The sequence below is a fragment of the Thunnus albacares genome, chromosome 9 (assembly GCF_914725855.1).
Source record: "Thunnus albacares chromosome 9, fThuAlb1.1, whole genome shotgun sequence".
Taxonomy (NCBI): Eukaryota; Metazoa; Chordata; class Actinopteri; order Scombriformes; family Scombridae; genus Thunnus; species Thunnus albacares.
Window position 1 is genome coordinate 3,433,793 of NC_058114.1, and position 24,980 is coordinate 3,458,772.

The 24,980-nt window shown below is 38.4% G+C and overlaps 2 protein-coding genes and 2 long non-coding RNA genes across 6 annotated transcripts; 2 read left to right on the forward strand and 2 right to left on the reverse strand.

Moving 5' to 3' along the window:
- Nucleotides 1-5,947, forward strand: LOC122988671 (interferon-induced protein with tetratricopeptide repeats 5-like). The gene is made up of 2 exons (XM_044361170.1): nucleotides 1-105; nucleotides 3,778-5,947. Exons 1-2 carry the CDS (start codon nucleotides 101-103, stop codon nucleotides 5,234-5,236), a joined length of 1,464 nt encoding a protein of 487 aa, XP_044217105.1. The 5' UTR covers nucleotides 1-100; the 3' UTR covers nucleotides 5,237-5,947.
- On the reverse strand, nucleotides 5,065-20,254 carry LOC122988690. The gene is made up of 3 exons (XR_006404860.1): nucleotides 20,242-20,254; nucleotides 10,778-10,789; nucleotides 5,065-5,156 (listed from the first exon to the last, which is right to left on the reverse strand). It is a non-coding gene; the product is annotated as an uncharacterized LOC122988690 (long non-coding RNA).
- On the reverse strand, nucleotides 15,817-19,236 carry LOC122988692. 3 transcript variants are annotated; one of them, XR_006404864.1, is made up of 4 exons: nucleotides 18,863-19,236; nucleotides 18,572-18,674; nucleotides 16,399-16,500; nucleotides 15,817-16,285 (listed from the first exon to the last, which is right to left on the reverse strand). It is a non-coding gene; the product is annotated as an uncharacterized LOC122988692 (long non-coding RNA). The 3 variants fall into 3 exon arrangements; XR_006404863.1 differs by having other exon boundaries at nucleotides 16,393-16,500; XR_006404862.1 differs by having other exon boundaries at nucleotides 15,817-16,500.
- LOC122988672 (interferon-induced protein with tetratricopeptide repeats 1-like) lies at nucleotides 18,341-23,950 on the forward strand. Its single transcript, XM_044361172.1, has 2 exons — nucleotides 18,341-18,437; nucleotides 21,736-23,950. The coding sequence occupies exons 1-2, from the start codon at nucleotides 18,358-18,360 to the stop codon at nucleotides 23,072-23,074; spliced, it is 1,419 nt and encodes a 472-aa protein (XP_044217107.1). The 5' UTR covers nucleotides 18,341-18,357; the 3' UTR covers nucleotides 23,075-23,950.
- Nucleotides 23,951-24,980: the final 1,030 nt, after the last annotated feature.

Below are 24,980 nucleotides of genomic sequence, written 5' to 3' on the forward strand. Positions count from 1 at the left end.
AAAGCAGAAGTTGGATAATAGCTGTTGATTTTATGCCAGCGAACCCAAAAGCTGCTTCAGACTAATATTTAGAGAAATAAGTGCAGGAAACAGCAGGATAATGAGGTGAGTAGCTGCTTCTGCAGTGCAAACAATATATTAAAAGTCTTATTTTAGAGCATCAGAGCCTAAAATATTAACATTATTAAGTTAATGACGACGTTTTTATTATCAATCAGTGCTGCTGAGTTCTCCCTTTCTTTTGTTACTCTTTCCATTTTCTCTGTTCCTTCTTTTGCCTTTAGATTGCTCCCTTTTATTATATTTTATTTTATTATATCTATGTTTATTTTATTTTCTATCTACCTTTCAACAAAGACCATGGTCAAGATTTAAAAAAATACTGAGGTCATGTGTCCCCCGGTGCAGCTCCACCACACCAAAAGACAGTTTTGACAAGTCACTAAGGGGCGAATTCTAAAAAGAATTACGCGGCTTTTGCTCCCGCTAAATCTGCGCAAATGAGACAAAAAGAGCGTGTAATTCAAAAAGCACCCGCAAAGGGTGAAATGCACCGCAAATAGCGGTTTGCTTTGTCACTGCGTCTGGTGCGCCTGTACCATTTACATGTATGTAAATTGGGTAATATTCATACATTCGGCGAAAAATTGGCCTCTTTCTATGCAAATAAGCCTCGTTGTAAAAACTGCGTAATTCACAAAGACCAGCGCTAATTGCCTCACTTAGTTAAAGTGGAGTTATCAGTGTCATTAGATGGTAGTTGGTATTAACTACGCTCTCCCTCTCTCTCTCTCTCTCTCTCTCTCTCTCTCTCTCTCTCTCTCTCTCTCTCTCCCTCTCTCTTCAAATCTTCAAGCTTTAAGGCTTGAACTAATATTGAATGATATCGACGGCGAAATCTTCAAACATACAGAGCTTTAAGTTACCGCTGCTGTACCGCGTGCGTAAATGCGCACATCCTCTTTCTCAGTTTGGAGACGCACTCATCGTTTCAGCTGCGGTGTGATGCTGCAGCCAGCTGTGGGCAACAGACAGAACATCAGTACTGATGTTACATCTTAGTCCCGGATACATTTAGTGAAATCTGAACGACATTATTGTAAGATTCAGAGTCACATTAATAGCTGTACTTTGATATTTCAGTGGATTATGTTATAGATACGAAATATGAGAGAAGTAAAAGGAGCAAAATACATGAAATTTGGTTTGTGATTGTGGAGAGCTCTGTGTGTGCGCACCTCTGCTAATTCAAGATGCGCAATTTCGGGCCTTTGGGCGCTGTGCAGTTTTCATTATGGAAACAGCTCCGCTCACTCAATCAGACGCAAAACAAGAGCAAATTGCACTCAGCCGCAAAACTTTATGGGTGTGTTTGCGACGTCATATAATTAGTATCAACCAATCTTTATTGAATTCTCCCCTACGTCTCTACAGTGTTCTTCTCTCTCTCTCTCTCGCTCTCTCTCTCTCTCTTCACCCAGACTATTGTATAAATATATGTGTGTGTGTGTGTGTGTGCGTGTGTGTGTGTGTGTGTGTGTGTGTGTGTGCATATAATGAAAGTTTGTAAACCCTTAAGAATTTTCTCTGTTTCTGCATAAATATGACCTAATGTGATCAGATTTTTTTACCTAAAGGGAACCCAATTAAACAAATGAGACAAAAACATTAAACTGATTTATTTATTTATTGAGTAAAATTATCCAATCTTAGATATTTGTGCGAGGCAAAAATATGTGAACCATTTCTTTCAGTAACTGGTGTGACCCCCTTTTGCAGCAATAACTTCAACCAAATGTTTCCGGTAACTTTTTATCAGCCCTGCACATCGGCTGTGAGGACTTTTATCCCATTCCTCCTTACAGAACAGTCCCAACTCAGGGATGTTGGTGGGCGTCTTTGCATGAACTGCCAAATCATTAAATTTCTTCTACTTTAAACACACTTTGGAGGAGCGACTTGTGTGTTTAGGCTCGTTGTCTTACTGCATGACGCACTTTCTGTTGAGCTTCAGTTCACAGACAGATACCTTGACATTTTCCTGTAGAATTTGCTGGTACTACTCAGAACTCATGGCTCCATCAATGATTGTAAGCCGTCCTGGTCCAGAGGCAGCAAACCAGCCCAAACCATGATAATGCCACCACCATGTTTCACAGATGGGTTAAGGTTCTTATGCTGGAATGCAGTGTTTGCTCATTGTCAAACTTAACACGTCTCATTCAAGCCAAAAAGTTTGATTTGGTCTCATCCATCCACAGAACATTGTTCTAATCACCTTCTGGCTTATCCATGTGGTCTTGAGTGAACCGCAGACAGCAGAAATGTTCTTTTTGGAGAGTATTCGGTTTCTCCTTGCAACTCTGCCATGTACACCATTAATGTTCAATGTTCTCCTGATAGTGGACTCATGAACATTGACTGTAGCCACTGCAAGAGAGACCTTTAGTTTCCTAGACGTTATCTTTGGGTCCCTTGTGGCCTCCCAGACTATTACACACCTTGCTCTTGGTGTGATTTTTGTCGTTGTGGTGTGATACCGCTCCTGAGCAGGGTAACAATAGTGTTGGATGTCTTCCATTTGTACACAATTTGTCTGACAGTCGACTGGTGGAGTCCAAACTCTTTAGAAAGGGTGAAAAAGTGTAAAATTTTGTCTTATTTGTTCAATTGATGTCTCTTTATCTAGTTTTAGGACTTTCATGGAAATCTGATCACGTTTTAGGTCATATTTATGCGGAAACAGAGAATATTCTAAAGGGTTCACAAACTTTCAAGCCACACACACTATATATATATATATATATATGTGTGTGTGTGTGTGTGTGTGTGTGTGTGTGTGTGTGTAGTGTGTACATATATATGTATATATGTGCTTCAACAGAAACAAATAAAGGAGGAACAATATGAAAATCAGCTTAGTGATTAGTAATGACTGGCAACTTATCCAAATGATATTAACGAAAGCTGTAACTATGGTAATGGAGATGACATTAATATAACCAAAGTAGAATAAGTATCAAATAAACATTTAAATAATTACATCCACCAAAACCTGACTACAGTGACCTAAAACCTCAGTTTCAGTACTACTTTCTCTCACCAAACTAAATCTTAACAGGGTAATCTCACTTAGGAAACCAACAGTGACACCTGGTGGCCTTTAGCTGGACATGGCAGCTGATCACAGAGGACTCAGCACTTAAAGATACAATGTGTAAGATTTGGCCAGAATGTTACTTTAAAACAGTTAAAAAAATAACTAAAATTATCAACAGAATGTGATGAACACTTTTGACACTAAGACCTATATCGAAGACCTATATGTATTGTGTTGCAGAGATATCTACTGAAGTTAGCATGCTAACCAGCCCGTACTGTTTCGTAATACCACTTTGTACCTCAGGGGCGATAGTGTGTCACTGTAGCTTCCAGTCTGCTCTCAGTTTAACATGAGAGGAAGAGGAGGTAGCGCTGCCCAGAGCAACCGGCAGAGCAACTGGTGGAGCCAGGCTGAATGCTGCTGAATATTCACTGTAGGACCATGGCAGATAAAGAATCCAAAGAATAATAAGCAGAAAACTACTTACAGTAGGTCAAAAGTGCACACCGCATCTTGGATGGTGCATTAGTGTAAATTATCACAGATCAACCTATTCTGAACTGTTTAGCCTTTCTGACAACATGAGATGAACACTGGTTACTCAAACATATCAAGCTTCAGAGCACATTATATTGACATCTGTCTTAATATTTGTTATTTTTATTTTCCATCAGTGCTGCTCAGAGTCAGTCAACGCTGAAGGCCAAACTGAAGGCCCTGCAGTGTCATTTCACCTGGGACATTGAGCCCAACAGCAAACTTTTCCGTATCAAGGACAAGCTGGAGGACATCGGCACTGATGAGGGAAACAGCTGGCTGGGTCACATTTACAACCTGCAGGGGTACATTCACTACCAGCTGAGCATTCAGTACCAGCAGAGCTCCACTGAAGACGCCCGACGTTTCTTCAGCAAGGCCACAGAGGCCTTCCGCCGGTCGAGAAACACCATCTCAAATGAAGGTCCCTGGTTGTTGGTGAACTACGGGAACCTGGCTTGGCTGCACCACCACCTGGGAGAACAAGCAGAGTGTCAGACTTACTTGTCAAAGGTCGACGCCCTGCTGAAAGAATATCCATCTCCATCCCAGGACGAGCTCCATCCGGAGACCTACGCTGAAAAAGCCTGGACCCTGATGAAGTTCGATAAAGACCAATACCTTCTGGCTGCAGATTACTTCCAGAGAGCCATCAGGATGCAGCCAGACATGGTGGAGTGGAACTCCAGTCATGTCATAGCATTAGTGAAGGCTTATAAGTACAGCAACTCTCTGGAGGAAGAAATTTTGGAGAAAATGAAAATGGCCACAGAACAGGATCCAGAGAACTTGTACCTTGCCGGTCACTACCTCGAGCAGCGTGCTATGAAAGAAGAAAGAATTGAAGATGAGGCACATGAGTTAGCCAGAAAGGTTTTGAGAAATCCTGTCAGCAGCTACAGTGGTCTGAAAGAGTTATTATGGATTTACAGAAAATATGTATCTGTTGATGAGGCTATTGATTTGGCAGAGGAGGCTCTGGAAAAACATCCAGATAAACGTTTCCTGAAGTGGTGTGCTGCACTCTGCTACGAATGGAGGATCCTTCTCGATAGGGACAGTCGTGTAAAGCAAAGTACAATAGACAGAGCAATCAGTCTCCATAGGGAAGTGATTTCTCTTTACCCTCAACAATCAACATCACTTCTGAAGAAAATAGCCCTCGCAAATATATATGCAAAGTCAAATTATGGCCTGGCTGAAGCTGAGAAGATTTACCAGGAACTGCTAGTAAGCAATCTGGAACCTGCAGAGAAACAGATGCTTTACCACTACTACGCAAAATACTTACAGGTTCATCGACGAGATTACAACAGGTCAGAAGAATATTACATGAAGGCTGCAAAGATGCCGCGACAATCCTTCTTTCGAGAGAACAGCATCAAAGTTCTGATGAGGATTAAAGAAACAAACAGGAGCCGAAGGCCTAGAGAATTAGAGGAGTTCCTGGCCAACCTGGAAGTCCAGAAAATCCTAAATCCAGCAGAAAGTGTAGGTACTCCATTACCTAAAAAATCTGCACATAGTCATCGTTCTGATTCAGGAAAACCAGAAAAGATTTGTGGAAGTCACAGAAACAAATACCACTTCAAATAATTTTACAGACAAACAGGAGACAAAAGTCAATGGTTCACATACGTCTTGTGAATAAACTATGTGAACTTACTGTCCCACTAGCGACCAAGCAAGCTAGCTCATTAACTTGGAGAGTCTTTTCCTGTCTTCAATAATATTTTGTATTGAATGAAATGATGGGAACAAAATAACACAGAGAAATAAACACCTGAATACAGAGAAAATAGAAAAAAGTTTAGAAACATGTCATGTATGATTAATTCGTTGATGGTTTCAAAGTTGTAGCAGGTTTATTTTTACACTGTAGCATAACTAATGGAGGACGAAGGTTGCTGGAAAGAAGAAAAAACACATTAAACTATCTGAAAAACTATAAATTTGCACTGGAACATGGTCAACAGTAATAACGTATATCTGATTATATTACTGATGCTGATCAGATGTTGTATTGTAACACCTGGCCTCATATATAACCATGATGCTTACTATATTCCTGGTTTGTTGATATTTTTTTCCAAGCACTGTATTTGAAGTTTATATAAGAAAAAATATGTTCTTCATTGAATTTGCTTTGCTGTAAGCTTTGTAATAGTAAGAAGTTAAACCATCTAATAGGAAATGTAATGATTCATTTGATGTATAACCTGAATATAATCACAAAGTGGAACTGATTGTGTGGATAGAAACTTGTACATAATACTAATACTATTAAATAAAAACTATAAAATCGAATGTTTGTTTTCATGGTTAATTTACAAGAAATTCATGTTCTCTACACAGTTTTGCAGCACTGCACACAAAACACTGATAGACGTCAAACTACAACTTGGAAAGTTGCTGCCAACAATAGAGTTCAGAATTTTTTAAGTGTGTCTTAAAACAACAGTCAGGGGCCCAAATGAACATTGAAACATGTTTTTCTTACTGTAATAATTCCTCCCGTTCATACTGACCATTAGAAGATCCCTTCATAATGCACTTACAATGGAAGTGATGAGTCAAATCAAGTAGATATCTTTCAACGTTACAGTCTTTTTAGTGCCAAAGTCCCTCTTTTTGTTGCTATACTTCCACCTGCAGCTCAACAGGGAAACACTGTCCGAGGAAACACAAAGAGGGAATTTGATGCTAAAAAGACTGTAAATGTGTCAGATATCCACTTGACATGACTAACTCTGACTGCTGAAGCCTCATATAAGCTTCACATCAACTTAAATTAAGTGACTGTGTGTATAAAGTGACCAAACCAGTACTTTTACTTATATACTTTAAGTACATTTTGCTACTAATATTTATGTTGTTTTACTTAAGTGGGATTTTTCATGCAGGACTTTTTACATTTACCTAATTGGGCAGATGGGTGTATCATTACACACAGCCAGAAATATCAGTCTTATTACCCACAAAGATAAAGCTCTGGGTGACCTTGGCTTAATCTCAGATCTTTTCAAATCCTAAAAACGATCTTGATCCAATATTTGTTTTTGTTGACTTTTTCCTTCATGTTACAGCTAGACTTCATACTGAGCTACAGTAACAGTTCAGTAAAATACAGTAACATCAGTCAAGCTGCTTAAATCTGTTTGACAGCAGACAGTTTGTGGTTTGCTCTTGTATGTAAACAGGAGTCAGAAAGCCTCTCTTCATCTCATTCATTAGTGTGGACTAACTGTTTTTTTATATATCTCTACATGCCAGGGGCCTATTGTCTCATAATGCATCCATGCAACCACACGACACTGAAAACAGCACGACAGGAGCAATATAACAATTAAAAACACATCAAATAACTTCACTCTGCAGACAGCCACTGACTGCAACAGAATGAGGTTAAACAACATGACAGATATGAAACCAGGAGTACCACCGCCAGACTTCCCTCAAATATAAATACAGTAGTGATCACTCAGGTATTGAAACTTAACAAACCTTTCAAAGATCCCACTCTGTCACTTCTTGTCAATCAGTACAGATACATAAGGATTTATTTGTCAAAAATCCTGACCTGACAACTTGGACAAAGAAACAGTCTGAGGGGTGATGTTTTTGGTATTTGATGATTGGTTGGTAGCCTTTCTGCAGGTGTATGAGGCAAGGATTAGCTTGTTATTTGTGTTATAGTTTTCTTATTGTATTCCTAAAAGAGGTCCATTTGGAGTTATACCTTTTGAATTTTAGAATATTAAAAGACACTTTATGTCAAGAATAGGCTATTTCATTCATTTTTTTGGTAATTGTGGACTGTAACTTTAAGAGAGCTTAACCTTGTGCATTTACTTCTGTTAAGCTGTTGAACTGAGGAATCAAGTGAAGACTAGAGTAGCTATGGACTCACATAATTTTCATATTGTGTTGTAGGAATTTGTGCACTCAAATATCTTTATGACTTTATGGGGGAATTATGAATTTTTATTGTGCACAACTCCAACATGAAATTATTTGTCCAGTGACATAACTCGTATTAGAGTAGGTATAATAATAGGGAAATAGTCCTCCTTGTTGGCCACACAAAAGAGATCAATTAGAATTGTAATTGTTATTAATCTTAAATATGACTTTGTGAGGGTATAGGTCTTTTAAGGTTAAGTGACTGAGATGCAAGCACAAGAAAACACTAACAAGTCCACTTTAGTTACATGCACATTTATTACTAATACTACAACTACAAGTACTTAACACTACAACATTTTACAAACAAGACACAAGAAGGAAAGGGAAACTGGTACATAAAGCTATGGCTAGTGAATGATTGAAATGCATGATGCAGAGTTATCTATTGTGTAGTTGGTATGAGAGACCTGATAAACAGATGAGATGACTGTTATCTGAGAAGTAGTGAGTCAAATCAATGGTACAACAGCATAGTTCTGAATTGAAGTTACAAATTATGACAGTACCAGGGTTTAATCAAGCTGATGAAGGTTTTGTATGAATACTTGCTTGCTCCCTGGGGTGGCTTCTTGCAGAGAATGGAGTCTGATTTGCTGGGGTGAGAAGCTGGAGTCTAGATCTTGTAATGATGAGTAAGTCGGCCGGTCCAGAGTTGAAAAGTTCCTATTTGAAGACAACTCCTGGGTCATGCTCTCCTAGGCTTGACCCTCAACTCATGACTCCAGACCTTCACTTCCTGTTGTTCTAAGTCACATATTCAGTCTAGCCAAATGCAAGCTCTCCACCAGCATGGCAGAAAGCAAGAAAACAAAGTTAAAAGCAAGCAGCAGCCCAAAAAAAGCAGCCCAAAACAGCAGCATTGAGTCTCAGATAAGATACTGTTTTAAAGTTTCAGTCTGCCCGCCCAGAAGGTCATCCTGGCCAATCCCAGGGGTTGCAGAGCTCTGGGGGAGCAGAGTCAGTCCCCTCTTGTTCATGGACAGGTGGGTTCAACTCCTGAATAAGGTTATTCCATGAATAAAAGTATTTGCAATTTAGCAATTGTATGATTCTTAATTTGGCATTTTGATAGTAGCTTTACAGTTTGCAGAGTGAAACAAGCAGAATGGTACTTAACATGATGTTAGTGTTATCAAGGATGATGGAATTATGTTGTGGTACATTTCTTGGCTTAAATGGAGTGGAATAAAAGTATGATTAAAGTTCATAACACATATTGTGATAAACACACACATGCTAACATACAATATTAATTGTCCTTAAACAAAATCTAAAACTACATTTGTAAGTCTATGGGTTTTACAGTCCTCTGTTCTCCTTGGTCTGACTGCAAATGGCAGGGGTCCATGCCATTTGAGTGTGTGTTCTGGTACATGTCTGTGAGTGTCTGTATGTCACTGGAGCATGGCATATTGTGCAGCATGTCTTGTGTCTTATGCTGGTTTGCCCAGTGACCAGTTCTTGGGTTGGTCATTCAAGTCTTGAAAGTCAAAATCCACAGTGGGATTAAAGTCGGTGCTAGCTCGCCTCTGTGTGTGACTGGCTCTTAGAGGCGGGTGATGATAACCGACGGTGGAGGTCTTTTACCCAAATGGTACTAGCATTTCACAATGGGGTGTGAATTGGTCTTCCCATCTTGCTGGCTCCTGTAGGTTGAAGGATAAAAGGTGCTTTGGGTCAGTCATCTGGTTTGGTGACCATGCAGGAGATGCGGGGTTCCTCATCTGATCCTTTCTTTTTGAAGGAGGTTGCTTAGATGGTCTGGTCAGTGAGGAGTTTGGGACTCTCACTTATATGTTATTGTCCAGCATTCCTGGATTGTTGAAGAAAGAGCTGGTCGGTTGTTTAAGGCTTGTGCTGTCTGCCTTCAAAACATGCAGGGACTTTACCCTACAGTGTCCTGTCATGTTTAGTTTCATATCATCCAGCAGGGAAAATTCTGTGGATTTGACCTGCTTGTGACATGTGTGGAATAAAACTTGTGTTTTCCCAACTGTATAATGGATGTCGCATGGATTCTTGTGAAACTACATCAGTTAGACACAGTTAGTGTAATGCATGACTACCTGGACTGGCTAATCCTTTTCACTGTGTGTTGATTTACCACCCACCAGGCCCAAATAATGTCTTTCTAATTTAATTTTTATCGAATTTTTATCTTTCTGTGGTTGTTCAACTTGCCAAAGTTTTGATAGTTGGCAATTTCAATATTCATGTTGATGCATCAGATAAATTTGCCACTGAATTTTTAAGCACTTAGTCTTTAAATTTAATGCAACATGTATCAGGGCCAAACCACAATCATGGTCACATTCTTGATTTGTTTTTACTCTGGGTCTGAATAGAAAATATTCTATCCACTGATGACTTTTTCTTGTCTGACCACAAATGTATTATTTTTGATATTGTCTTCAGTGCTGAAACCCAATCCATCAAACACACAACCCATTCTTTCACTCTCAACAGCCACTGTGCGGACAAATTTGCCTCTGTCTTTGCAGACCTTATTAAGGATATGGCTTTCCCAGACCAATGACTTAGTCTGCTCCATTAACAACCTCTGTTTGTCAACCCTAGATGTTGTTGCTCCATTTAAAAAGAAAATCCCCTTGGATAAACGTTAACAGTATGAATAGTTTTGTTTAGCACTATCGAGAGATTGGTTAACCCTGTACCGGTCTTTTCAATTAATGTCTGTGAAATGTTTTTTATAATTTTTTAAGGACAAGGTCACTGATATAAGGTCTAAATATTGCCTTCCCATACCCCTGGAGTAGACTGTCTGGCCCCTGTTTCTTTATTAAGCCCGTTTAGCCCAATATCATTGGAAGAGCTCACAGCCATTGTCTCCCAAATGTGCCCCTCCTCTTGCTCTCTTGACATTGTTCCAACCTCCCTTTTTAAAGATGATTTTAGTTCATTAGGGCCATAATTACTCTCTATTGTAAATAGTTTCCTTAGCTCTGGCTGTGTGCCTGATTATTTTAAGCATGCAATTATTAAGCCACTCTTTAAAATGCCAATCCTTGACCCATTGTTTCCCAGTATCTACAGACCTATATCCAAACTTCCTTTGTTTCTATTTCTTCCCAGTAGTATATAAACAACTTATACAGGTCCTGGACAGCAATGAAATTTTTGATAAATTCCAGTCTGGTTTTTGTGTGGGACACAGTACTGAAACTGCTCTGCTTAGGGTTTCAAATGATATTTTAATGCACGCAGAATGTTCACTTCTGTTGCTGCTTGACCTAAGTGCAGCTTTCAAAACTGTTGACCACTCTATTCTCCTTAATAGGCTCTGGCAATGGGCGGGCATAACCGGGACTGCCCTAGACTGGTTTACCTCCTATTTTTCAGACAGGAGTTTTTCTGTGGCCATTGATCATTACTCATCTTCTTGGTTGTCATGTGGTGTACCCCAAGGTTCAATCCTTGGTCCTATTCTTTTCTCCCTGTACATCCTCCCCCTTGGTTTCCTAATTAGTCAATTCAAGTGTATGTCTTATCACTGCTATGCAGACGATATACAGCTATACTTTTCTTTCAATTCAAATGAACTTAGCAAACTCTCCACCCTGCAAGACTGCCTAACAGCGATCAAGGACTGGATGTCAGTAACTTCCTCGAAGTTAACCCTGACAGTTAACCCTGGAGTTAGCCCTGAGAACATTTCTGAGAAAACACAGCAGTGTATTGGTCCTTCAGCAACAAATATTACGCGAGCCTCAAAAAACCTAGAAGTTTTCTTTGACCAACACATGAACTTTGAGTGTCACATAAGGAAAGTGGTCCAATCCTGTTTCTTCCAACTAAGAAACATTGCAAAAATCAAAGCTATACTATCCTTTCAGGATCTGGAAAAAATCATTCATGTTTTTGTCTCCTCCCGTCTTTATTATTCTAACTCACTGTTCACAACCCTGAGTCACTCCTCTGTGTCGTGGCTCCAGTTGGTCCAAAATGCGGCTGCTAGACTGTTAACTAATACATGACGTAGGTCACACATCACACCAGTGTTGGCCAATCTACATCGGTTACCCGTAGAATGTAGAAGTGATTTTAGAATTCTTTTAATTACCTGTAAAGCACTACACGGGATGGGATGGCCCCACTTTATATTTCCAAATGATTGTGTACCCCTGGCCACGGTGAGATCACTGAGGTCTACTGATCAATGTCCTCTGGCTGTCCTGAAATCTAGGCTTAAAACAAAAGGTGACCATGCTTTTGCAGTTTTGGCCCCCACCCTCTGGAACCATCTTCCTCTAGTTATAAAAAATGTTGAGTCAGTTGATAGTTTTAAGAAGTTGCTAAAAACTTTGCTGTTTCATAAACACTTTGTCCTGTAATGTGTGATTGCCCTCTGTGTAGTTTTATTGTTTTTATATTGTTATTTCCTGTTTTTAACTTTCTATTTCATTTTATTTTATTTTTCTCTTAATTGTTTGCATTGTACAGCACCTTGTAACTCCAGTTTTGAAAGGCGCTTTATAAATAAAGTTTACATACTTACTTTACATGTAGCAGTGTTACTGTAGTTTGTAGTTTCATCTGTTGCAATGTAATGTGAGTCATTGCCTGGGAAACGTCAGTGACGCTACTGAATGAATATAATTACTACTCTGTATCATGCATGATGAAAGATGATGTTGTTTTCTTTTTGTTTTACAATCAACAGGACCCAAAATCTACATTATTGGCAGCAGCTACATTTGCTGTAGGGAAAAACGAGCGAGGTAGACCACGAGGGCCAACCTTGGTCTGGATGCCCAGGTCCAGCGGCTTGGCATGGTTTGGCATGGTTTGGCATGGTTTTCATTGGTGCCTTGGAGGAAGAGCTGTGCCAGATTTCCTGGTGATCTTCTGTGGCAGAAATGATCTTGGGAACATCAAGAGTGTGTAGCTCATCGCAAGGATCAAGCAGGACTTCTAAGATCTCAACCGGCAATTCCCTCAAATGAAAATCATCTTCTCTGCCGTCACCCAGCGATGCTGGTGGAGGTCTGCCCAACCCATGAAGATGGAGAAAGCCCTGTGCTTTATTAACAGTGTGATGGCTACCTTTGTTTTGTCTGTAGGTGAAAGCATTGTACATTATCCTCAGGTAAAACATGGAGGTCCTGGCCAGTTAATTTCACCTCTGGGAAATGATATATTTTCAAAAGCTATTGCTGAAAAACTAAATCCAGCAGGGTGAAATTATTCTAATTCTACACTGAAATCATACCTCTATCACAAGTTCATCTGAATAATTTCAATCAACAGATCTAAACCTGTCCAAAACTGTTAATTAATAAACATTACCTGTTTATCCTTAGCAATTTCCTTTATAGATTTTCAATATAAATAAATTTAGATCTCATGTCAGCCAAATCTCAGGGGGGTGTCTTCTTACCTTAAGGAGCTAACAATGAGACCTCAGAGATGAGCACAAGGCAGCAACTTTGGTTGAAGTGTATTAAAATACAAACAAGTTTTATTTTGTTTTTTTACAAAAATGAGTATAAGTAAGTGCAAATGTAAACAGTAAAATACAAAAATTTGAATACAAAAGTTAAAAAGGAGAAAACCCTCTCTAGGATTTAAAGGAGTCAAAAAGGCCAGAGGGCAAAAAAGAGCAAGAGCCAAAACGCAAAAAAAAAAAAAAAGCCCAGAGACCTTTCTGGCCTCCACTTTTATATCATTCGTCTTAAAGCATCTACATCTCAAAATCCATGTATGATCACCAATCAGAGCATCAGCAAACTATTGGATAATATTGTTTGTGTTGCACAACACAATTCTTAGAACTCTAACAATGTAAGATATTTTTAACATCCCCAAGACTTCACAGTTAAAGGTCAAGGATGTAGAGTGTCTGTGTCAGGTGCAGAAACCACAGCTCGCTTTGCAGGCCACCAGCTTCCTGCTGATCTAATCAAGCGTGTTAACTTGAACTTGCACAAATTCCAGAGTAAAGTTTTTTGTTTGGGTAGAGTGTGTCTTGGACATACTAGGTGAAACTTTTAACAATACATTATGTGATGTTTGATGTGTACTCTTTAATTATTATTATTATTTTTTACATACAAGGGTAGCCATCACACTTGTCACTTCTGTTACAGCTCTTCCTCTCCCTCTCCCTTCCTCTTCCATCTTCTCCAAACCTTTGTCTTACCCCCGCCATTTCACCTGATGGACTTCCTCAGTTGTTTTTCTCCTTGGTGAGTGTAGCCAGGGGGCTTGTAGGGTCAGCCAAAAGTTCTGTTTTCCTGTTCCTGTTTCTTTAGAAGAACACACAGTATATGTGAAAGAATTCCAGAGTAAAGTTTTTTGTTCAACATACAAGTAAAGACCTTTAACTTACATCACATTAGGTTTTATTTAATGCTGTCAAAGAAAACATACATTACATAACAAAACAAATGCATTTCTCATACAATCCTAGCTTCAACAGTGAATGTTGAAAACAAAAGCTGTGCTTCTCTAAGATCAACTGCTTTTGAAAAACTGCTTTTGAAGGATACATAAGAGAAGCCAATTACATTTTCATTATTATTTAATCAGTATTGACTTGTCCATCTCCAAGTGTAACTTCTTACTACTACTAAAACAATTTCAGGTTTCACTGACAGTACATAGTGTGGCATTTTAGATTTAGTACTTCATCAGTTGTTCATTTACAAATTATGACATATTATGAAATACTCTCCAATATTAAGACAAAGCATCAAAGTACAATTTATTCAAATATTTGGCCAGTCCACAATAACAGTGATATGAACATTAACACAACATTCAGATTGATATATACATATATACATATACATATATATAGACAGTATATCCTATGCATGTATGGGTGTGTGCATGCATGTGTGTGTGTGACAAAGTACACACACACATACATAAACATTCCCCTATAAGTAGGTTCATAGGCCACACAGGGAGAGAGAGATAACAATGGTAGAGCAAAGGCCATTAGGCACGTATAACAGGTATAAAAGCACTGTCAGTATTATTTGTAACACCTCTACAAAATGATTAAACTACGAACAGCTAGGAAAATGAGTTTGCTGTGGAGTTGCTGTAACTACCCAGATAGTAACTAGTCAACCAATTATATTTAGGGATACAATCAAGCCCCCAGGAACAGCGCCAAGCTTTGAAGCCAAAATTGTCATAACGCCCAAACTGTGTAATTACAACATCATGTAATGCTTTTGGGCCCAAAAAGACTTTTCCCCATAGACTTACATTGTGAAGGAGACGTCTGTAAATCAGCAAATAAATTTTGTTGAGCATCACAACCCCCGCGAAATGACTTGTGTCACTATCAGAATTTGATCCATTCAGTCCAATCACATTTCGAAAGTCTAAGAAAAGCCACACGATTGAATTGTTTTATCCCCATTCAAGTTAGCTGGAGTGCTAAACTGGAAGGAGCCAGCTTGACTGGTGGAATTCATTAGTGTGCTTGCTCTGTGGGCCCCACAGTACGGTGGCTGACAAGGGCAAACATGCTGCATCAAGAAAATATCTTCATCAATTTGACAACATGTGTGCAGCATTTAGAAAATACGCTGCGAATACCACAACACAACACATTAACATATGGAGAGCAGTTTCATTCAAAACCCTACCCAAACCGTGCACCGCCTATCCAGTTGACAGCTGGGTGGCGCAACCATCGAATTGGACATCGCGTGCTGTCAGCTGGGTGGCAGCGCCGTCCACTGGGTGGCAGCGCTGTCGACTGGATAGGTGGTGCACGGTTTGGGTAGGGTTTTGAATGAAACGGTTCTCCATAAATAACTCATAAGTGAAACGTTGTTAAAACACAAACGAGGCCTCTTTCCTACCGTAGTAAGGTAGACAATGAGCTACAACCTTAATTTCACCAAAACAGCTGGACAAATAACATTGTTCTCCATTTAAAGCCAGCTGTGAGGCGAGTTAGCAGGGACCGGCTACAAAGTGCAACACCGAAAAGAGATACTTCAAACAATAATCAATAACCCCTAACCGTAGTTTTTCCCAAACTAAATGTTGTAGTATAACCAACAGCAGACCATTGATGTGTGAAGTTATTTTGGGGACACTACACAGTAAAAGAGTGAACAGAGTGCACATGTGTAAATGAGGGATCTCAAAGTTCAGTTGCAAACTGGTGGATGTTTGACGCTCGCCACTGACTGACGGTCAGGACACAAGACTGGGGACTCTGATAAGTTTTTTTGTCTTCTTTATTGATTTGGGTGTGGTTCAACACAAACAAATAAAAGACAAGCAATATGAAAATCAGCTTACTGATAAGTAATGACTGACAACTTATCCAAATGATATTAACAAATACAACAGTGATGGCTATGGAGATGACATTAATATAACCAAAGTGGAATAAGTATCAAATAACATGTTAATAAATATTTCCACCAAAACCTGACTATAATGACCTAAAACCTCAGTTTCAGTACTACTTTCTGTCACCAAACTAAATCTTAACGGGGTAATCTCACTGAGGAAACCAACAGTGACACCTGGTGTGGAGTGGAGTGTAGCACCAGCCATGTCACAGTATTAGTGAATGCTGTGAAGCACCGTGACACACCAGTGGAGGAAGACATCCTGGAGAAAATAAGAATGGCAAAGGAACAGGATCCACAGAACTTGCTGTTCAAGACCTTGTGCAGAGTGCTAAGAAAGAAGAAAGAATTGAAGATGAAGCATGTGGGTTAGCCAGAAAGGTTTTGAGAAATCCTGTCTGCAGCTACAGTGGTATGAAAACATTATTATGGGTTTACAGAAACCATGTATCTGTTGATGAGGCTATTGATTTGGCAGAGGAGGCTCTGGAAAAACATCTAGATGAACGTTATCTGGAGGGATGTGCTGCACTCTGTGACAGGCGCCTAAAACAAAGCACAATACACAGAACAATCAGCCTCCATATAAGAATTTCCTTGCAAGTGAAGCGCCAATCAAAAGACTTTGGGATAACAGGTCTCAAAGGAGTGATTGGCGACGCAAATAAAAGGACGGGGTCGAAAGTTGATCAATTTTAACTTTATACAAATGAGAGCTGAATTCACCTATGAGCTCTGTAGTTGGTGGTGGGACAGAGGGTTCGAGGCTGCAGGATCAGGAGAGAATTTCAAACCTCACCTGGTCAATCAGTGCGTGGAGTGAAATGTAATTACTGGATTGTCTGTTTCATTAAAAATTTTATCTGAATCAGTTTATTTGAATGGAACCATGGCAATCAGGTCACAGTTAATCCACATAATTTTTCAATTTTGTTTTTTGATGAACTGTTGTGAACTTGCGAATTTGCATCATTGACCAACACAGTTGCATGTGAAATGTGAGGAGCTGCTGATTCCAGAAATGTTTTTCCCCAATCAGTACATATATATTAACATTATAGTTAATGTTATAGTTAAGTTAATGAAAGAAAAAGACTGCTGGAAGGAAGCAGAAAAAACAAAAGCTGATAAATTCACTCTGAAAAGATGCTCAGCAGTAATAGAGTTTATGTGATTTGTAGGTAACAAGCTGAATCATTTAAAAGCACTGAGATGGTCTTTTAAAATGTCATTACCATAATCATGTTATGAACTTTAATGGTCAGGTTTTAATCAGATGTCTTTGGACTCATATATAACCATGGTGTTTCTATATAACTGGTGTGTTGATTTAGTTTTTTTCTTAGCACTGTTTCTGAAGTTTAAATAAGAAGATAATGCACTTTATATGAAATTTGCTTTGCTGTATGAACAGAAGGAATGATTATAGCAAGAAAAACATGTTTCACCGTTCATTTGGGCTCCTGACTGTTTGTTTTAAAACTCACTTGACAGATTGTGAATCCTTAAATCTGGCAGTCAGGCACTAAGTTTCTATTGCTGGGAAACGAAAGTTAAGATTCCTTCGAATGAACGAGAAGCACATTTTCGTCTCGATTTTATTCGTGCGAATTTGCTGACCTCAGAGTTCAGCAGGAGGAGCTTGAGTATTATGTGTTATTTTGTCACAGTGTCTCTCATATGTCTACATGTTCCCTCTCATCTGTATGGAAGCCCATTTCCGCCAATGTGATGAAAAAAAAAGATCCTGTAAGTCACTGTAATGAGAAGCTTTCTCAAAATAATGACTTAATGGCATAACAGCTGTAGATGGTATTGTTCTCATTTTCAAGCAAATTCATGAACTGAAAAATTTAACAAATAGGGGAAAATGAAATGAAAATGAATCAGAGAATTAAATGGTCTTTAATTGATTTACAGTCCCAGATTTTGATCATTTTAACTGTAGCATTTCTTCTTATTGCTCTTACTCATGGTAAACTGATTTTCAGTCTTATTGTTATTTCTGCCTATTTGCTGCCTGCTTACTATTAAAAAAGTCTCAAGACACCAATACTCCAATATGACAGGGGACATCACAAGGTATCATAATCCTCAGTTTTATTCATTTTTACAGTAGCGTTTTTTCTTATTGACTTTGAAACCTTTGTTCTATTTGTTAATTTGTTCAGTGCATGAATTAACTTAAAAATGACCGAGCAAAGCCATCTACAGCTGTTATGCCACTAAGTCATTATTTTGAGATAGTTTCTCATGATTTTCAGAAAGTTTCTCATTATATTGACTAATAGGATTTTTTTTTCATCACATTGGCGGACAGGGGCTTCCATACCTCTCTGTTCGCTGCAGCGAACTGCCGTCTGTTCGCATGGCCCCGCCTCTAAAAGTTATTTGCACATCAACATGTTCATGCAAAGACGTGTGCTCAACATCGCAGCAAGCTGCATCAGAGTAATATTAAGAGAAAACAGCAGGATAATGCGGTGAGTAGTTCAGACAGTATATAAAACGTCTTATTTTAGAGCATCAGAGCACAAAGTATAAACATGATGGATCTTACAAGTTAATGACGACGTTTTTATAATCAGTCAGTGCTGCAGAGTTCTCTCTTACTTACTTCCCTCTTTCATCCCCTCCCTTCTTTTTTAATTTACTTTGCTCTCCTCTAGTTTCTTGTTCTTTTTCTGTCTTCTGACTTTCCTTGCAGCCAGCGCCACAGTCTGGAATTCAAAAATAAAGATGAATAATAATAATAATGAGCCCCCGGTGCAATTCGACCACACCCAAACAAAGTCTGTAAAATTACAGCCTGGTATGATGGCATTGTACGTTTCTGCAAACACGTGGAATCTCCACGTTTCAATACATTTAATACATATCAACATTTCTACAATATAGGGAAAGTTACGTATTTCTGATGCCATCTATATGAGCTGACTTTCCTATTAAGAGGCGGAGGGGTTGGGTGGTTGGGAAGAGACTGAAGCAGCAGACAGCACCTTGAGACCACAACCTGCTTCCCGTTTAAAACCGGGTTTTTTTTTTACGTTGGGAGACGTTGAGACGTTGGGACATTTGCAGGCGTTTTTATTTTTTAATTTTTTATTTTAACCCAAACCATGATCTTTCCTTAACTAAGTGTTTTTTTTTTTGCCTAAACCTAACCAGACCTTAACCACAGTAACACTTAACAACCACTTAACAAAACATAATTATTCAACTGATAACGGCCAACATTGAAACGTAGACATTCAACGTATTCGTGATTTGCAGGAACTTGCAATGCCAGTGTTTTATTCTTGTGATTGGGTTGAAAATTATATTTTTTCTATTTTTTAAATTATTTATTATTCGTCTTGTACTTCTCCTGATTATTATTATTATTATTATTATTATTATTATTTATTTATTTATTTATTTATTTATTTTAATTTTTCCCCTCATTTTTATTTTACTTTAGTTTTAGGCTAAAACAGTCAAAGATGAGTTTAAAGAGTATCAGAACCAGCCATTACAACCCACCATGTGTTGATTAAGTGTAATTTATTTTATTCATTTCTTTGGATCCCCATTAGCCACTGCCAATGTATCATCTACTCTTCCTGGGGGCCACACAAGTTAACATTACATTATAATGCAAAACAATAGTATGATAAAATCCATGGCAAACAGGAACAAAAAAACCATGTAAAACTGTAATGCTTTATTTTACAGTTACTTTAATTTTATACCAATTTCCTGGACTTTTCGAGTAATTTGCAGGTATTTAATAATTATTTTTTAGTATGGTGCAATTTGGTACAAGTTATAAGAAAAAACAGAAAAAAGTGTAAAGTTGTTTGTTTCTTATTATATTTGGGTTCATAGGTAGATGCTAATTTGCAAAAATTCTTAATAAATTTGACTTAACAATTCTTTAAAGGTTTTATATGTAAGAATTGTGAAGCACTTTACATGTAGTCAATAACAATAATAATAATAGTCAATAAAAGAATTGGATACAGCTCAAAAATAGTAGTTGTATGCCTAAAAACAACATATATAGTGACTAAAAACTTCCTCTTTAATGATCATATAGATACGTACTCTGTTGCAAAACATGTTCTAATTGGAGACAATTTTTAACCGAAATTTATTGGAAGTACAGGAATTAGCAGCTTAAACACAGTTTTACTTGTTAAATGTGTTAAATGTTTTCATTCCTCTGTGCATAACACATTGCCTTGCATTAGTTTTGTGAAAAATAACCTTTTGATACATGCCTAGTATTAAAGTCATGGCCATTACTACTATATGAAAATTGACGGTACAGGACATTTTGGATTTTAGACAATTAAATATTTCTTATAAAACAAAGCAGGGAAATAATCATCCTGTCCTTCACCAGTGAACAACCTGAAGTTATGTGCATTCTGATGATGTTAGCTCTTCTGTTACAGTTCAGCGTGAGTAATGTAAAAATGTTTTAATGAGACCTTCAGTAGTGGAAGAAGTACTCAGATCCTTTACTGAAGTAAGATTACCAACACGGCAATGTAAAAATACTCCATTACAAGAAAAAGTTCTGTATGAAAAATTCTACTTCAGTAAAAGTACATAAGTATTATGAGCTTGATGTAGTTAAAGTATTGCAGTAAAAGTAGTGGTTTGGTCCCTCTGACTGATATATTATTATATATGACATCATTAGATTATTAATACTGAAGCATCAGTGTTAGAGCAGCACGTTACTGTTGTAGCTGCTGGAGGTGGAGCTAGTTTCAACTACTTTATATACAGTTAGCTAGTTTACTCCAGTGGTTCCCAACCTAGGGGTCGGGCCCCTCCAAAGGCTCAGCAGATAAATCTGAGGGGTCGTGAGATGATTAATGGGAGAGGAAAGAAGAAAAAACAAAGTTCTGATACACAAATCTGTTTTCAGTTTTTGGACTTTTTCTCCAATCTTTGATTTTTGCTGAAATATTGGATCATTTGAACATTTATTGAAACGAAAGCATGTGAGACGTTTAGAGGGAAAAATCACTATTTGGTGGAGCTGTTAACAACTCATAGACATGTGAAATGTGACCCCGACTACACACTGCTTTTTGTAAGACGTCAAAAAGCCAAAAAGGTTGGAGACCACTGGTTTCATCTTTAACAATGTGTTGTATTTTAAAAGCTTGTTATATTATCCATTGTGTCAAATCTTCATCTGAAAAGTAACTAAAGCTGTCAAATAAATGTAGTGGAGTAGAAAGTACAATATTTCCCTCTGAAATGAAGTGAAGTGGAAGTATAAAGTAGCATCACCTGGAAATACTCAAGTAACGTTAAAGTACCTCAAAATTGTACTTAAGGACAGCAATTGAGTAAATGTACTTTCCCCCATTGAAAACCTTCCTCAGTACGTTCAGCCATCTTTCTACAGTTCCTCCCTCATTCTCTACTGAGTTCCTTCTCTCCTTTCTTTCCTCCTTCCTCCATCCATTCCTTCCCTCATTCTGTCCTCATCTCCTCTCTTTATTTCTCTATTTCATCCTTTCTGTCTTTCAGCTCATTTCTCCATTTCTTAACTTCATTCACTTTTGGCTTTTCCGTCTGTCTTCTCCCTGCCTTCCTTTCTTTATCCTTTTTCCTTCAGATTCTTATTTGCTCATCCCTTGTTTCCCTCTTCATTTCTTCCATCCCTCCCTCCACATGAGATGGATACTGGTTACCCAAACATATCACGCTTCAGAACATATTATATTAACATGCTGATGATGGGTTTTAATATTTGTTGTTTTTATTCTCCATCAGTGCTGCACAGAGTCAGTCAACACTGGAGGCCAAACTGAAGGCCCTGCATTGTCACTTCACCTGGGACATCGACCCCAGCAGGTCCAAACTTTTCCGTCTCAAGGAGAAGCTGGAGGACATTGGTACCAAGGAGGGAAACAGCTGGCTGGGTCACATTTACAACCTGCAGGGGTACATTCACTACCAGCTGGGATTCACTGAAGACACCCGGCGTTTCTTCAGCAGGGCCGCAGAGGCCTTCTGCCGGTCGAGAAACACAGTCTCAGATGAAGGTCCCTGGTTGTTGGTGAACTACGGGAACCTGGCTTGGCTGCACCACCACCTGGGAGAGGAAGCAGAGAGTCAGACTTACCTGTCAAAGGTCGACACCCTGCTGAAAGAATACCCATCTCCATCCCATGACGAGCTCCATCCGGAGATCTACGCTGAAAAAGCCTGGACCCTGATGAAGTTCGGCAAAGAAAAAAAGGTGCTGGTTGCAGATTACTTCCAGAGAGCCATCAGGATGCAGCCGGACATGGTGGAGTGGAACACCAGTTATGTCATAGCATTAGTGAAGGCTTTAAAGCACTGCGACAAACCAGTGGAAGACGACATCCTGGAGAAATTGAGAATGGCCAAGGAACAGGATCCAGAGAACTTGTGCCTTGCTGTTCACAACCTTGAGCAACGTGCTAAGAAAGGAGAAAGAATTAACAATGAAGCACGAGAGTTATCCAGAAAGGTTTTGAGAAATCCTGTAAGCAGTTACAGTGGTATGAAAGCGTTATTGAGGGTTTACAAAAGCTATGTATCTGTTGATGAGGCTATTGATTTGGCAGAGAAGGCGCTGAAAAAACATCCAGATGAACGTTACCTGAAGCGATGTGCTGCACTCTGCTACAAATGGAAGATCGTTTTTGCCAGGGACAGTCATGTAAAGCAAAGCATGATAGACAGAGCAATCAGTCTCCATAAAGAAGTGATTTCTCTTTATCCTCATGGGTCACTTGTGAAGAAAAGAGATCTCGCACATATATACGCAAAGTCCAATCGCGGCCAGGCTAAAGCTAAGCAGATTTACCAGAAACTGCTAAAAATGGATCTGGAACCTGCAGACAAACAGATGCTTTACAATGGCTACGCAAGATACTTAAACTATGATCGACAACATTACAACAGGTCGATAGAATATCATATGAAGGCAGCAAAGATACCACAACAATCCTTCTTTCGAGAGAACAGCATCAAAGCTCTGAGGAAGATTAAAATAAGAAACAGGAGCCCAATGTGTAGAAAAATAGAGAAGTTACTGACCAAGCTGGCCAGGCTAGAAAAGTCCAAATCTAGTAGAAAGTGAAGGTGCAACATTACCTTAAAAATCTGTACATATTCATCATTCTGATTTTAAAACATTAGGAAAACTTGAGGAAAAGATTTGTGGAAGTTACAGGACCAAGGTACGTTTGAATCGTTTGTTTTTTCAGTACAGTTGACACAGGCAGAAACCAGAAACAGGTTGTTTTTTTTGTTTTTTAAATTTTGGGCAAAAAAACAAAAAACACAAATTCAGCTTGATTTTTTTGTTTTCTGTTCTTGCTGACAAAACAAATTTACCACTCAATGTTTGTTTTCATTGGTGGGTGGGCCTTCAGTGCCTCCTTGTTTCTGATTGGCCAGTGTGCTCTGTCAATTATGTTTGCACTGTACTCTTCATAATAAAGGTACCAGGTGAGAACAGAAAACAAGAAATCGAGCTGAATTTGTACTTTTTGTTTTTTGGCCAAAATTTAAAAAACAAAAAAACGTTTCCGGTTTCTGTCTGTGTCAATTGTACTGAAAAAACAAACGGTTCAAACCTCGGTCTACAGAGTCCGGGTATCATCGAATAATTCGTAATTAATTTGTAATTCAAAAACCAAAAAATGGTAAATCTGTTATTTGTTTCAAAACAAAAAACGGAAAAACGTTTTTGGTGTCAGAATCAAATAACGTAGAACCAATCAAACCCGGCCAGTTTTTGGTTTTTGCCGATTCGTTTTATCATTATTCCCTTTTGGATTGAATATTGGACAGGTCTGCAGACATCAAGCCAATTTGTTTTTGTGTTTGAAACCAAAACGGAAGTCACATCATTTTTTCCTTTTTTCATTTTACACCAAAAACGAAAAACGAAATCACGTGATCTATTCCTTTTTTGTTTCCAAACGAAAATCCAGAAAACCAAATTCAAAAGACCATGGTTTAGAAATCAAGTATTTTTTGTCAGTTTTGTACGATAGCGGAAGCGGCTACATTAGCCTACCGATGATCCTCAGCGATCGTTGCTATGGTGAAGACGGCAGCGACAGCCGCGCGTGTGTGTAAATGGGATGAAGACGGGGTTATAAAACTGAACTTTACAAACAGTACATATATATCAACATTATAGTGAAGTTAATGAAAGACAAAGACTGCTGGAAGGAAGAAGAACAATTAAAAGCCTATAAATTCACTCTGAAAAGATGCTCAGCAGTAATAGTGTTTATGTGATTTGTAGGAAACAAACTGAATCATTTAAAAGCACTGAGATGGTCTTTTAAAATGTCATTACCATAATCATGTTATGAACTTTAATGGTCAGGTTTTAATCCGATGTTTGTGGACTCATATATAACCATGGTGTTTTCTATATAACTGGTGTGTTGATTTAGTTTTTTTCTTAGCACTGGTTTTGAAGTTTATATAAGAACGTAATGCTCTTTATATGAAATTTGCTTTGCTGTAAACTTTGTAGAAGTGAAAAATAAAACTGTCTGATAAGAAATGTAAAGATTAATATGATGTATAACCTGAATATAATCACAAAGTGGAACTGATTATGTGGGTAGAAAATTGTACTCTCTACCAATACTATTAAATAAAAACTATAAAATCTAATGTATGTTTGTTTTCATGGTTAATTTACAAGAAATTCATGTTCTCCACACAGTTCTGCAGCACTGCACACAAAACACTGATAAACGTCAAACACTGAGATGAGTTCACAGAAACAATCAGGAACCCAAATGAACATTGAAACATGTTTTTCTTGCTGTAATCATTCCCCCCAGTCTGAGTTAGTCATATCAAGTGGATATCTGACACATTTACAGTCTTTTTAGCATCAAGTTCCCTCTTTGTGTTTCCTCAGACAGTGTTTCCCTGTTGAGCTGCGGTGGAAGTATAGTAACAAAAAGAGGAACTTTGGCACTAAAAAGACTGTAACGTTGAAAGATATCTATTTG